This window comes from Mesoplodon densirostris, chromosome 15 (assembly GCF_025265405.1).
Source record: "Mesoplodon densirostris isolate mMesDen1 chromosome 15, mMesDen1 primary haplotype, whole genome shotgun sequence".
In the NCBI taxonomy this organism is placed as follows: domain Eukaryota; kingdom Metazoa; phylum Chordata; class Mammalia; order Artiodactyla; family Ziphiidae; genus Mesoplodon; species Mesoplodon densirostris.
The window spans coordinates 85,895,468-85,907,670 of NC_082675.1; the positions used below are offsets into that span (position 1 = coordinate 85,895,468).

At 45.6% G+C, this 12,203-nt stretch overlaps 1 protein-coding gene across 3 annotated transcripts in view; it reads right to left on the reverse strand.

Annotated features, from left to right (window-relative positions):
• LOC132502600 (cytochrome b5) overlaps positions 1-11,330 on the reverse strand; it is a 31,339-nt gene extending 20,009 nt beyond the window's left edge. For all 3 annotated transcript variants that reach the window (XM_060118568.1, XM_060118566.1, XM_060118567.1), the window contains exon 1: positions 11,088-11,330. In XM_060118568.1, coding sequence (XP_059974551.1) covers positions 11,088-11,216 — 129 coding nt within the window. In that variant the 5' untranslated portion in view covers positions 11,217-11,330. The remainder of the gene's footprint in view (positions 1-11,087) is intronic.
• Positions 11,331-12,203: the final 873 nt, after the last annotated feature.

Genomic DNA, 12,203 nt, shown 5'->3' on the forward strand with positions numbered 1-12,203 from the left:
CACCGCTGATCATTTTTTTATTTGTTTTTGTTTGGGGGAGGCAATGAGAAAAGAGAATCAAGCACATGTCACCTCCCAATTACTATCAATAACCCTTCCCCATGTCACTCGACAAAACGTTAAAGCAGACCCCTCAGTAGTCACGTATTCGGCCATAGCCCCTGCACCTTTGTTGCGGTTTGGTCTCCAGCTGTCTTGGCCTCCACGTCCAGGCAGTACTGTGTTATGGAAGAAGTCCAGGCTTGGAAGCAAAGGAAGCTGAATTCAAGATCCGGCTCTGCCACGTCTTAGCAGAGCGACCCAGGAAGGTGGCAGCTCTTCCTGAGCTTCCATTTCTCCATCATTAGATGCCTCTCCCATTTAAACTACAGAGATTAAGTCACAGAACTAGTACAATACCTGGCATGTAATAGGTGTTCCATCAATATCAATTTCATTCCCTTTCTTATTCAGTACTGCCCATTCAATACTGCCAGAAAGAACCTTGCACAGAACCTCGCACAGCGCCTGGTCCCTGTAAACTGCTGAGGCCACAAGTCCAGCACCAAACTCCAAACCCCAAGGGACCCCTTCTTTCCACCCTGCCCGTCATCTTCAAGAGATTTCTGTGGATTAAATCAACTGGCTTGATCCTGCTAAGCCACAGACCCAATGACAAGAGTTAATAGAAACAACATACCATAAGGACAAAGAACATTCGCTTCATGAAATAATTCTTAAAGGTCATTAGGATGAGAACAGATAAGCAATGCAGCTGTGAGCTGGTAACTATCCTGCAGAGTGCTGTTACAGTGTTCTCTCCTTGAAAAGAAAGAGAAGCAAAATCATTCATGGTTACTTTTATTTTAATTTTTTAATTTTATTTTTTAAATAAATTTATTTATTTTTTTGGCTGTGTTGGGTCTTCATTTCTGTGTGAGGGCTTTCTCTAGTTGCGGCGAGCGGGGGCCACTCTTCATCGCGGTGCGCGGGCCTCTCACTGTCGCGGCCTCTCCCGTTGCGGAGCACAGGCTCCGGACGTGCAGGCTGAGCGGCCATGGCTCACGGGCCCAGTTGCTCTGCGGCATGTGGGATCTTCCCGGACCAGGGCTCGAACCCATGTCCCCTGCATTGGCAGGCAGATTCTCAACCACTGCACCCCCAGGGAAGCCCCATGGTTACTTTTAGAGTTGAGACAGTAAATGTTTGGCCCCAAATTTACCATGAATCAAAGATAATTTTGCATTTAGTCAGTGGGCCCTGACCAATATTTTTAATTCTACCATCACTAAACTTATCTCATTAGGTAAAATAAGTGAGTTCACTGGAGATGTAACAACTCCTGGGATCTCTGAAGGGAAGAGTAAGTCCCAGACTGAGAAGTAATGACCCTGGGGTAGAGGTAGGGGCAGAGACAGGTCTGCCAACGAGGGACAAGAGAAGGGGACACCGAGGCCAGGAGAGTTAGAAGACACACCGCTTGCCTTGTGCCCCAGCTCAACCCAACGCTCCTCATAAGAACAAGCAAAGCCACCAAAATTGAGGGCCCAGTGGAAGATGGGTTATGATCTAAGAGGGGCTATTACTCTATCCACACTAGGATCCATCTTGAGTTGGAATGGCCAAAAGATGAGAGGACAGGACAGGCTATAATTGAGACTGAAAAGGAGGACTGAGGGTGGAACCAGTCCTCCTCAATACAAATCATTAGGCCTATTTTTCCTTTTATATCTAGTGTTAAGAATAAAAATATTTGGCTAAAACAGGCAACTGGAGGCAAGAGAGAAATAAAACAAGCTGTCAGGAAATTATCCACGCTGGCCCAATAGCCATTCTGCATCGATTTTCTAATATTTTACACTTGTAAACTTTCACTTATTCATTCAATAAATAACTATTTATTGAGTCTTTTCTATGTGCCAGCATTGTTCCAGTTGCTGGGGTATACTGGGGAATAAAGCAGAAAGAAATTCCTGCATTCACGGAGTCTACATTCCAGTGGAGGGAGACAGATAAGCAGTAAACATGAGAAATAGGTTACACGGTATGTTAGAAGGTGACAATGTGCTATAGGAAAAAGAAAAACCAGCGCAGGGTGGTGGGGTCCAGAATGCAGGGGGCTGGGGGGATGTCCAGTTGTAAATGGGGTTCAGGAGAGGCCTCATTGAGAAAGTGAAGGAGTGAGCATGCTTCTATCTGGGGGATAACCTTCCAGCGCAAAGGGTTATGGTGGAAGGGTTCCTGGCACGCTCTTAGAAGAGCAAGGGCATCAGCATGCATGACGCAGGACGTCCAGAAGGCGGTGGGACCTTGTAGCTGCCTTACAGGCTTGGCTTTAACCACGAAGGAGAGGGAGCTGATGAACGTGTTTTTTGTTTTAACTCTTTATATTGAAAATAGCTGCAGAGAGGTGCCATGTGCCCATCACTCAGATCCCTTCAATGGGCAACATTTTCCATAACTGTAATGCATCGTCAAAACCAGCAAATATCTGAAATAGGAGTCACTAGCCTGACTCAGAGTTGTTGTGTGCACTTGTGTGTCTGTCTGGTGTATCTCTGTGGCCTGGTCTGTGGCACTTTCCCACTTGTAGATTCACAGAACACAGGACCCTTCTGCCACCACAAAGGCGCTCCCCCTGCTGCCCCTGTGCAGTCCCCCTCCCCCACCGCCTATCATCTGTTCTTCACTTCTGTGACCCTGTCATTCTAAGAATGTCACAGAAATGGAAGCACACTGTGTGCAATCTTTTGAGACTGTCTTTTTTCACTTAGCGTAATACCCTTGACACCCAGTCAGGTTGCTTTATTCCCTTTTTACTGCTGAGTTGTCTTCCCTCTACACATGTACCAGTCTCACCAGGGACCCACTGAGGAACATTTGAGTTGTTTCCAGTTCGGGGCTTTACAAATAAAGCTGCCAGCCCAACAGCCACTCTGTATCAATTGTCTGATATTGTTTACACTTATAAACTTTTTTTTTTTTTTTTTCCCGGTACGCGGGCCTCTCACTGTTGTGGCCTCTCCAGCTGCGGAGCACAGGCTCCAGACGTGCAGGCCCAGCGGCCATGGCTCACGGGCCCAGCCGCTCTGCAGCACGTGGGATCCTCCCAGACCGGGTCACGAACCCGCGTCCCCTACATCAGCAGGCGGACTCTCAACCACTGCGCCACCAGGGAAGCCCACTTATAAACTTTTATTCATTCAATCAATCAATATTGAGTCCTCTCTCTGTGCCAGCACTGTTCTAGTTGCTGGGATTTGCGTACAGGCTTTTATGTGGACATAAATTTTCATTTCTCTAGGACAAATGTCAAGGAATGCTACTGTTGGGTCATACAGTAAGTCTATGTTTAGCTTTTTAAAACAGGTAGATTGATTTCCAGAGTGTCTGTACCATTCTGCATTCTCACCAGCAATGCATGACCAATTCAGCATTTCTACATCTTCACCAAATTTTGGCTTACCAGTATATTTTATTCTAACAAGTATGTTATAGTATCTCACTGTGGTTTTAATTTGCACTTCCTTAGCAGCTAATGATGTTGGACATCTTTTCATGTATTCATTTGCCATTCATATATCTTCTTGGAGGAAATGTCTATTCAAGTCTTTTTCCCATTTTCTATTTGGATTATTTGTTTCCTTATTGTTGAGATTAGAAAATTCTTTATATATTCTGGATATAAGTCCTTTGTCAGATATGAGAATAGAAAAAGTTTTCTCCTAGTCAATGGCCCCGTCATTTCATTCTATTAACAGGATCTTTTAAAGAACAGAGTTCTTAATTTTTATGAAGTCCAATTTATCCACTTTTTCTTATATGGATCATGCTTTTGCTGTTGTGTCTAAGAACTTTGCCTAATCCTAAGTCTCTTCAAAATTTTAAAATTTTATATTTGGATCTATGATCTACTTGGGGTTAATTTTTATATAAAGTGTGAGTTTTGGGTCAAGATTTATATTTTTGACTACTGTTGTCCAATTGTTCCAGAACCATTTGTTGAAAAGGCTGTCCTTCCTCCATCAAATTGCTTTTGCATCTCTGTCAAAAGTCAGAAGTATTTGCATGGGTCTATTTCTGGTTTCTCTACTCTGTTCCATTGATCCACCTATACGTCTCTTTGCCAGGACCACGCTTTGTTTACCGCAGCTATATCCAAAGTCTTAAATTGGGTGGTGTCATTAGCCACTGAAGGGTTTAAACAGGAAAGTGATAGGATCTGACATCTTAAAATAGCACTCTACTACCAAAAGTACACAGTCAGGGGTGAGGGCCACCAGGCAGGAGGTGATGGTGCTCGGAGCAGGGAGACGGCGGAGAGGGGGAAAGATTAGTCGGATTCTGACTCCTTTAGAAAAGTTGAGCCCACAGAATGTTCTGGGGGATTCAGTGTGGGTGTGAGAGAGAGAGAAGGATCAGACATGACCCCAGGGTTTTCGATCTGAGCAAATGGATGGAAGCGTCATCATTGAGATAGGGAAGGTGGCAGCAAGATGTGTGAGGGAAGGTCAGTTCAGTCTTTAACACGTTGGGTCTGAGAGGCATGTTAGAGATCTGAGTGGAGATATGAAGTGAGTTGCGGATACAAGAATCCTGAGTGTAGGAGAGACATCTTTGTGACCTGGAGATAGAAATCCAGGAGCTGTCAGCACATTTAAAGTCGTGACCCTGGATGAGACGGCCGAGGGAAAGTGGAAAACACTGGGCCCCGGGGCCGCCGACACTGCAGGATGAGACAGAACATCCCCCTTTCTGGTAAAAGACATTGGGCGGCGACCTGAAGAGGGTGGTGAAAGGAGGGCACACCAGGCAGAAGGAAAACTGCACAAAGGTCTTAAGGCAGAAACAAGCCCGACTTGTTAGGGACCCAGAAAGGTGTGGAAGGCAAGGCGACAGTGTTACCAGCTGAGGTAGGAGAGGAAGGAAGGGGCCAGATCACACAGTTTATTACACCAGGAGAGGGATGGCATTTTATTCTAAATGCACTGGAAAGCCATGGAAAGGGACTAAGCAGAGAAATGACAGTCTGTTTCTACAAAATGAATTTTATGTTCTTCTAGAAATTACATTCTTTAACATAATAACAACATACATTACCTGAACTGAAAACTCATAAATCAACAACCAATGTGATGGAACCACTGAAATCCTGAAGACTATGTCAGGACATGAGCTCTGAAGAGGAAGATAGTCTAACAGCTAGAGCCACAAGAAAGGAAGGTGAAGACGGATGACAGTGTGAAGGAAGGAGGGAGAGACCCTTCCAGAGGCCCCCAGGAACCACGTGTAAGTGAGACGGGGACATTGGCAGACAAGGAAACACGGTACCACCCACAACTCAGAGGGCAGGATGGAAATCAGCGAGGGGGTGGGAAGGAGAGGGCAGGGGATTAGCTAAATCCACAGAAGGATTTTATCAGAGCAGTAACCTCATCAGATTTCCATTCAGAACAAGCCCTTCCAGGCCAGTTATTTAAGAGGCCTTTAGAAAACAACATTTAACCTCTGCACACATGCCCAACAATCTCTTTCTTGAATGAAATAATACAGATTCTTAAAATCATCCAGATGTCATCTGTGTTAGGAACAAAGGGCATCCTTGAAGACTCCTTCAGAACTTTCTCTACTTAAAAACTCCCCATGGGCACTGGAATGGCTGTTTTCTCCACCTTCTAGAAGGCAACACAGTAAAACGACAGCAGATGGAAAGAAAAGCTCATTTTAGCCCTTTGACCTTCCAAAGGTTTTCTTTTTATTCTTTCGCAACTTCCCTTTGCTTTCTCTCTGGTTCCTATGGAGAACCCTGGATATGGGCGTCGGGGGGAATCTCAAAGCAAATAACAGCAGCTGTGTACCAACTGGGTGTCTGTTTTCCTTTAAAGCTGTACTAGTTATCCTAGGTCCCCTGCCCTAGTCACAGAGTCAGTGTTTTCCATTTTCCCTCGGCCATCTCATCCAGTGTCACAACTTTAAATGTGCTCACAGCTCCTGGATTTCTTCAACATATAAATTCTCACATTCACCATTGTGAGATGAGGCTCTGATGCCTATTTACCCAAGATGCCTGAACCACCTTTACCACCAAGGATCCCTTTATATTTTCCTCCTATGGATTTCATATTTTCTGAGTTTTATTTACCAGACTATGTATGTTAAATAATAATAATTTTTCCATTTCACACTCATCAAAGACATATTTGTAACTGCAGCTTTTTAGTAGTATAAGATTCAGGATATTATCAAACTTCCTTGAAAAAAGCAAAGGCATTTGGGATTTTAGCACTAAATATGACAGTCCTACCAACAGTAAAGATGTAGGGTCCTCTGTGTTTTTCAAAATTAAGGACACTGAGTTTCAAGCACCCACACTCTCTTGTTGGCTCCCCAGGGCACTGAGGTCCCCCAGGCTTGGAACCACTCGTCTCTGCAAAGCAGGCAGCCATGTTCAAGGAAAACAACAAAAAGTTAAGTCCCTAAAACAAAACCTGCTATAGAGAATACTGCCTAAGACTCAAAAGGCATAAGTGAGTCAGAAGCCAACAGCTTTGTAAGGCAGAATGCTGTTAAAGAATATCTAAGATGCAGATACAGAGCATCAGAATCCCAAGATCACCAGAAAAAGTTCTACAGAAACAAGTTTCCATTTTGATCATGTAAAGGAGGAGGACAACTTGACACAAAATATTATGCTTTATAATATTTTTCAGGAAGGTGTCTATTTCACAAATTAAACATGTAAAGACTTGAAAGCAAGTTAATATTACTGCCATCAATTATGTGATATTTTCTTCTCATATTCCACAGCACTCATAAAACCTGAATAAATGCTACTGCCCAAATCACAGAAAGGGAAAAGCAAACCATTTTTCTCCCTGGCCCCAAATGCCTGCATTTTCATTCAAAGTTCTACAATCGTTAACCTTGCTAATGATATAATCAGAAATGACAAGACTCAAATTCACAAATATAAGTTCAAAAACTATAACTCAGAATTGAAGAACAAAACCCACCCACTTCAAAATACGTAGGCAGGGACTTCCCTGGTGGCACAGTGGTTAAGAATCTGCCTTCCAATGCAGGGGAAACAGGTTCGATCCCTGGTCCAGGAAGATCCCACATGCCGCAGGGCAACTAAGCCCATGCACCACAATTAGTGAGCCTGCACTCTAGAGTCCATGAGCCACAACTACTGAGCCCACATGCCACAACTACTGAGCCCACATGCCACAACTACTGAAGCCCACGTGCCTAGAGCCCGTGCTCTGCAGCAAGAGAAGCCACCGCAATGAGAAGCCTGCGCACCGCAATGAAGAGTAGCCCCCCTCGCCGCAACTAGAGAAAGCCCGTGCACAGCAACAAAGACCCAACGCAGCCACAAATAAATAAATTAAATAAATAAATTTTCAAAAAATACGTAGGCAACAAGGCTCATCATCTCATAGATCAGTATCAGATAGTAACTGAACACCTGCTGCAACAAGGAGCCCATCTTCCCTCTCAGGTGTCTACCCTTCTCTGGAAAACAAAACAGCTTTATAAGGCTATTATTTCAGGAGGTGGAGCTCACTGCACAACTCAGAAACTTCACTTGTGTTCTTGGCCAGAGGGTATAATTTTTATAATGCTCTCCTGTTTCAACATCACCTGCCAGATTTTCACCTTCACCTAAAATCTCATGTGAGCACTCAGCTGCATTTGATGCTACAGAAAGAAAGCCACACCCCACGCTGACCTGTACAGGTACAGGAGTTTGCATTTACTGTGAATACCATACACCTGCCATTGTGTTATATGTTTAACCAGCATTATTTTGTTTCTCATTGTAACCCCTCAAAGTTGGCACTACTGTCACCCCCCCATTTTATGTTAAATAAGGCAGAGGAGGCATAGAGAGCGCAGGCACAGACTAGGACCCCCTTCCAGCCATCACAGTACATACTGTCTCAACATGAATACAGACACGCATATAGATCTATGATATATACGGAGATCTAGCCCATAATGAAAGTTCACTATTTAGAGGTAGGAAGGCAAAAAACAAAAAACAAACAAAGAACTTCTTTCATATTTGGGTAAGTTAGGGAAAGTACAATCTTCTTTAGTTACCACGCAAAGGCTTCATGAATTTCTGGAGCTTTTAAATGATGGAAGAAAGGGGGAAGGGCAGGGGGGGAGAAACAGATCTTCTGGGCTCCTTTCTCTGTTTCAAAAGAAGGGATGAGATAAATAGCACTGCCCTAATAATGGAACAGGAGGAATCTAGGAAGAAGTGAAAATTCTGGTAGAGCGCCCTGCAGGTCTCTGAAGGAGATGTGTGTTGAAGATGCAGGAAGCCACTGGCAGGGAATCCTAGGATGGCTAAGCTGGGGCAGGAAGCCAAAGCCTAGGACACTGCATTAATCAGAGGTCACAAAAAGTGAAAACAGATAGTGAAAACAGTCAATAGAACATATGTCCCCTAAAAGTAGAATCAGATGTTCTGGGAAGGCTGGCACCGCCGATGACCAGCTACAACAGGTTGCGTGAGCCTCCTCCTCGCTGCATACCTTCATCCTTCTGATCGGTCCCATTTCACAATGTCAGCCAGTGTCCTGTTCTACCTTAATCCAGACCAGCTCTGGGAGCCGGTCTGTCACCGCTGATGTTAGGCCCTACTCACCAGAGTCGATGCCTGACGCCTCACACGGCCACTCCAGGTCCACTCCCCACCGCTGAACTAGACTCTGGCTGATACAGCACAGCTTTGTGTGTAATAATCCCTGCCCATGCATTGTTTTCTGTGTTATTCCTGCTTCCTCAAACGGAAACTTCTGAGAATAGAACTGGTATCTCTTCCTCTCGAGTTCCACAGTCTCCACTAGAAGAACTCAGCAGATGCAGGATCACTGATCAAAAGGAAGGGCGTGAGTGAGTACCAGAGAGCAGTGGTGTCACAGATAGGCTATTCTGGGGAGTTTCTACCAAGAAGCAATTAAGAAAAGTTTAGTTTATAGGAACCGCTGTAAACTTGTTTTTATGTATCTCACTATAAACAGTAGTTTTGAGTTATCTTGCTGTAAGTATTAGTTATCAAATATTAGCGATAAACTCGACTCATCGCGTTTTTCTTGAGAGATGTTCTCCCCAAGCTACTTTTAAAGAAAGAGTATTGAAAACTGAGTGAAAAACAGAGGAATTTGCTGTCAGCTAATTCACCCACTGAACAGCTGGTTTGCATCTCTTCCCGTTTCGCTTAGAAAACCTTGTGCAATTCCTTTTCTGCCTCATAAGAATGAAATGTAAATGGTTTATAGTAAAGCTTAATAATCTTCTCTTCCTTATCTCCTGAGAAATGTACCCATAAAAGTTATGCAAAATATATCTTAGGGCAGTGATTCTTGACTAGCAGTGACTTTGTTGTCCCCAAGGGGACATTTGGCAATAGTTGGAGACATTTTTGGTTGTCACAACGGGGGGAGGGGGTGATACTGGCATCTGGTGTGGGGAGACCATGGAGGTCCCCTGTACGACACAATGAATAGGGCAGACCCCACAAAACAGAAAGGAAAAAAAGGCAACGCTTCATAACATAAAATATCCTATTATTTTATAAATGCTATTCTTTTTTATAGACACAAATAAAGAAAGCACACAATGGATCTTAAAATTCTACAATTACATACACCACGGGAAGGGGGAAGGAACAGTTTTAAGCAGACATCTGGTATCAATTAGACCTGATGTTATGATGCAGGATTATTAGTTCAAGAATCTCTAATAGCAAATAAGCTCTGTAGCTCAGCAGAAGGAACAGGACAGATCAGACCTGACCCTCTACTATAACCCACTCTTAACCAGATCAGGACACTATTTTATCTTCTGGCACATCACCTGAGGACAATTTAACAGTAATATGTCTTACTAATAACCATCAACTTCAACCTTAAAAAAAATTTTTTTAAACATTCTCTACAAAACCAATGTCCTTTGATATAAATTGTGATCCAGCTCAGACCAGGCCTCTATCTTCATTTTCCTCACAAACTATGTAGAAAATTCCCATCACTAAGCATTCCTGTCTATTGTCTGGGGAAATGAAGGAAAGTAAGTGTCACATTAAGATTTATGACTGAAACTCCCCCACAGTGATATAACACAGCCAGAGGCAGCAAAGAAAAACTCCTTAGAATTTATTGCAAAAATTATAATCAGCGAAAAGAATCTTATCAAAGGAATGTTCTCCTCAAAGTTAAGCAAAGTTACTTTACAATTCCCAAAGCTGCTTAAGGATGACGTCACACCGGCATTTCTCACTTCTCGGTCCCTCTCCCCTGCTCCTCATCAAAGCCATACACATACCCCCATGCTCACTCGCAGGAATCCACTACTGTACCTCACCGAAGTCGTCACTGGATACCTTAAATACCACTGGGCGCCTTCTAGGTGAACAGCGGGTGGGTGGGCGTGGATGGTGGGGTGGGCTTGTGGATGCCAGCGGGAGAGCCGGAGCAGACCACACCTGGACCTCCGAACTCAAGGTCCCCTCTTGTGGGATCCCACAGCTCTCAAGGTGGGTGGTCTCCAACCGGCTCCAATTAGGAATCCACTCCAGGAATAATAAGTGGGACGACCCCTGTCCTAGATGAAGACCTGGTCTATGCACACTCAAGGATAAAAAGGATCTTCAAAAATCCTTCCGTAGTTGCGCTCTCTCTTAGGAAGACAGCTCCAGATGAGATTTTGTTTCCCACGAAGTGCGAAGTGGTGCTCTCCTACATGCCCGCGCAGGGTCTCGGGAGACAGTTTCTGCCCTACAAGGGCTGCTAAACTGATTCACCTGGTCGCGGCAGTGACTTATGCACCTCCAGGTATGAAAACGCGGGCGCGCAGCCTCAGGTGTACAAACTCGGGGTCCGCTCCCAGGTGTACAGACTCAGGGGGTGCACACACAAGTATGCAGACGCGGGGAGCAGCTCCCAGGTGTGCAAAGCCGGGTGCGCACGCACTGGTTAACACACTCAGGAGCGCACATAGAGCCGGGCAGGTCAATCCCACCACGCTGCGAACGACAAGTCTCGACAGGGAACCCCCAAACTCCGGTCGGCATCCTGCCTCCACCAACTCACCTCCTCCAAAAATTTGGTCACATCGTACACCTTGTAATGCAGGATCAACCAGGTGCTCTTGCTGTGGTTGTGCTTCTGGATCTCTTCCAGGGTATAGTACTTCACGGCTTTGTCGGACTCCTCTGCCATTTCGGAACGCGACGAGCCTCAGGCCCTAAAACGAGCAGCGGAGTCCGGCGGAGTTCAGCGGGCGTCTCCTCGAACTTACCCCGGGACATTCCCAATACCCTGCTCAGCGCCTGGGCAGGGAGGCAGGCACTGGGGTGATGTGGGCGGGGGGGCGGGGAGGCCGAAGCAAGGCCTCCGTTGATTGGCCAAAATTCGTGTCACTCAAGGGTCCCGCCCTCGGCCAACACTCCACCAACTCCAACGGGCCGCGCCCAGTTCGCGAGTGTTGATTGGCTGCAGAAGGTGCCCTTCACAATCACAGCTGCAGGAGCACGCGGAGGGCGGGGCTCCCTTTGTGTCTGCGCAGAAAGCGGTGGCGCGGAGATCCGGCGCCAGGGCCGAAGCCTTCGGGTGTGGGTGTTGCTGGCAGACAAGGCGAGGTGGCTGGCGAGGGAGGGTCCGACGGGGCGGGCGCAGAGTCCATCTTGTGCAGGGCAGCGACCGCACATCAAAATCGCCGCGATTTCCCAATCAGGTCAGATCAGGCAGAGCTGGGCGTTAATTCGTAACAAAGTCGTTCCGCTGCGAGTGTCGGGGTGGACTGTTAGTGTGAGGGGAGATGTAAACGAGCCTCGTGGACGGTAAAAGACGCAGTTACCTCATTTAGCCTCGACAAAACAAGTGTGCTGCCCAGAACAGTGCTCTGTAATTGCCCCCGACCCATCCGCAGAACTGCCCCCTTCTCACAGGATAAACAAACCCAGGGAAATTGTTCTATAAAAGCAAAAACGTCTTAATGTGCGTAGGACGTATGTCGCTCTCAAGTTATTCGCTGTTGACCCTGACTAGGCGAGTACTTGTATTAGTGTCTCCTGTCTATTCTCAACAGTATATTGTTTAAGGTAAATCCTAAATAACTGATTGCTCTTGGAATAGAGTCTGGAACAGTACCTCCCCAGCTGGGCACCCATAGGAAGATTTACAAATGTTCTGTTTTTAAAAGGCGGG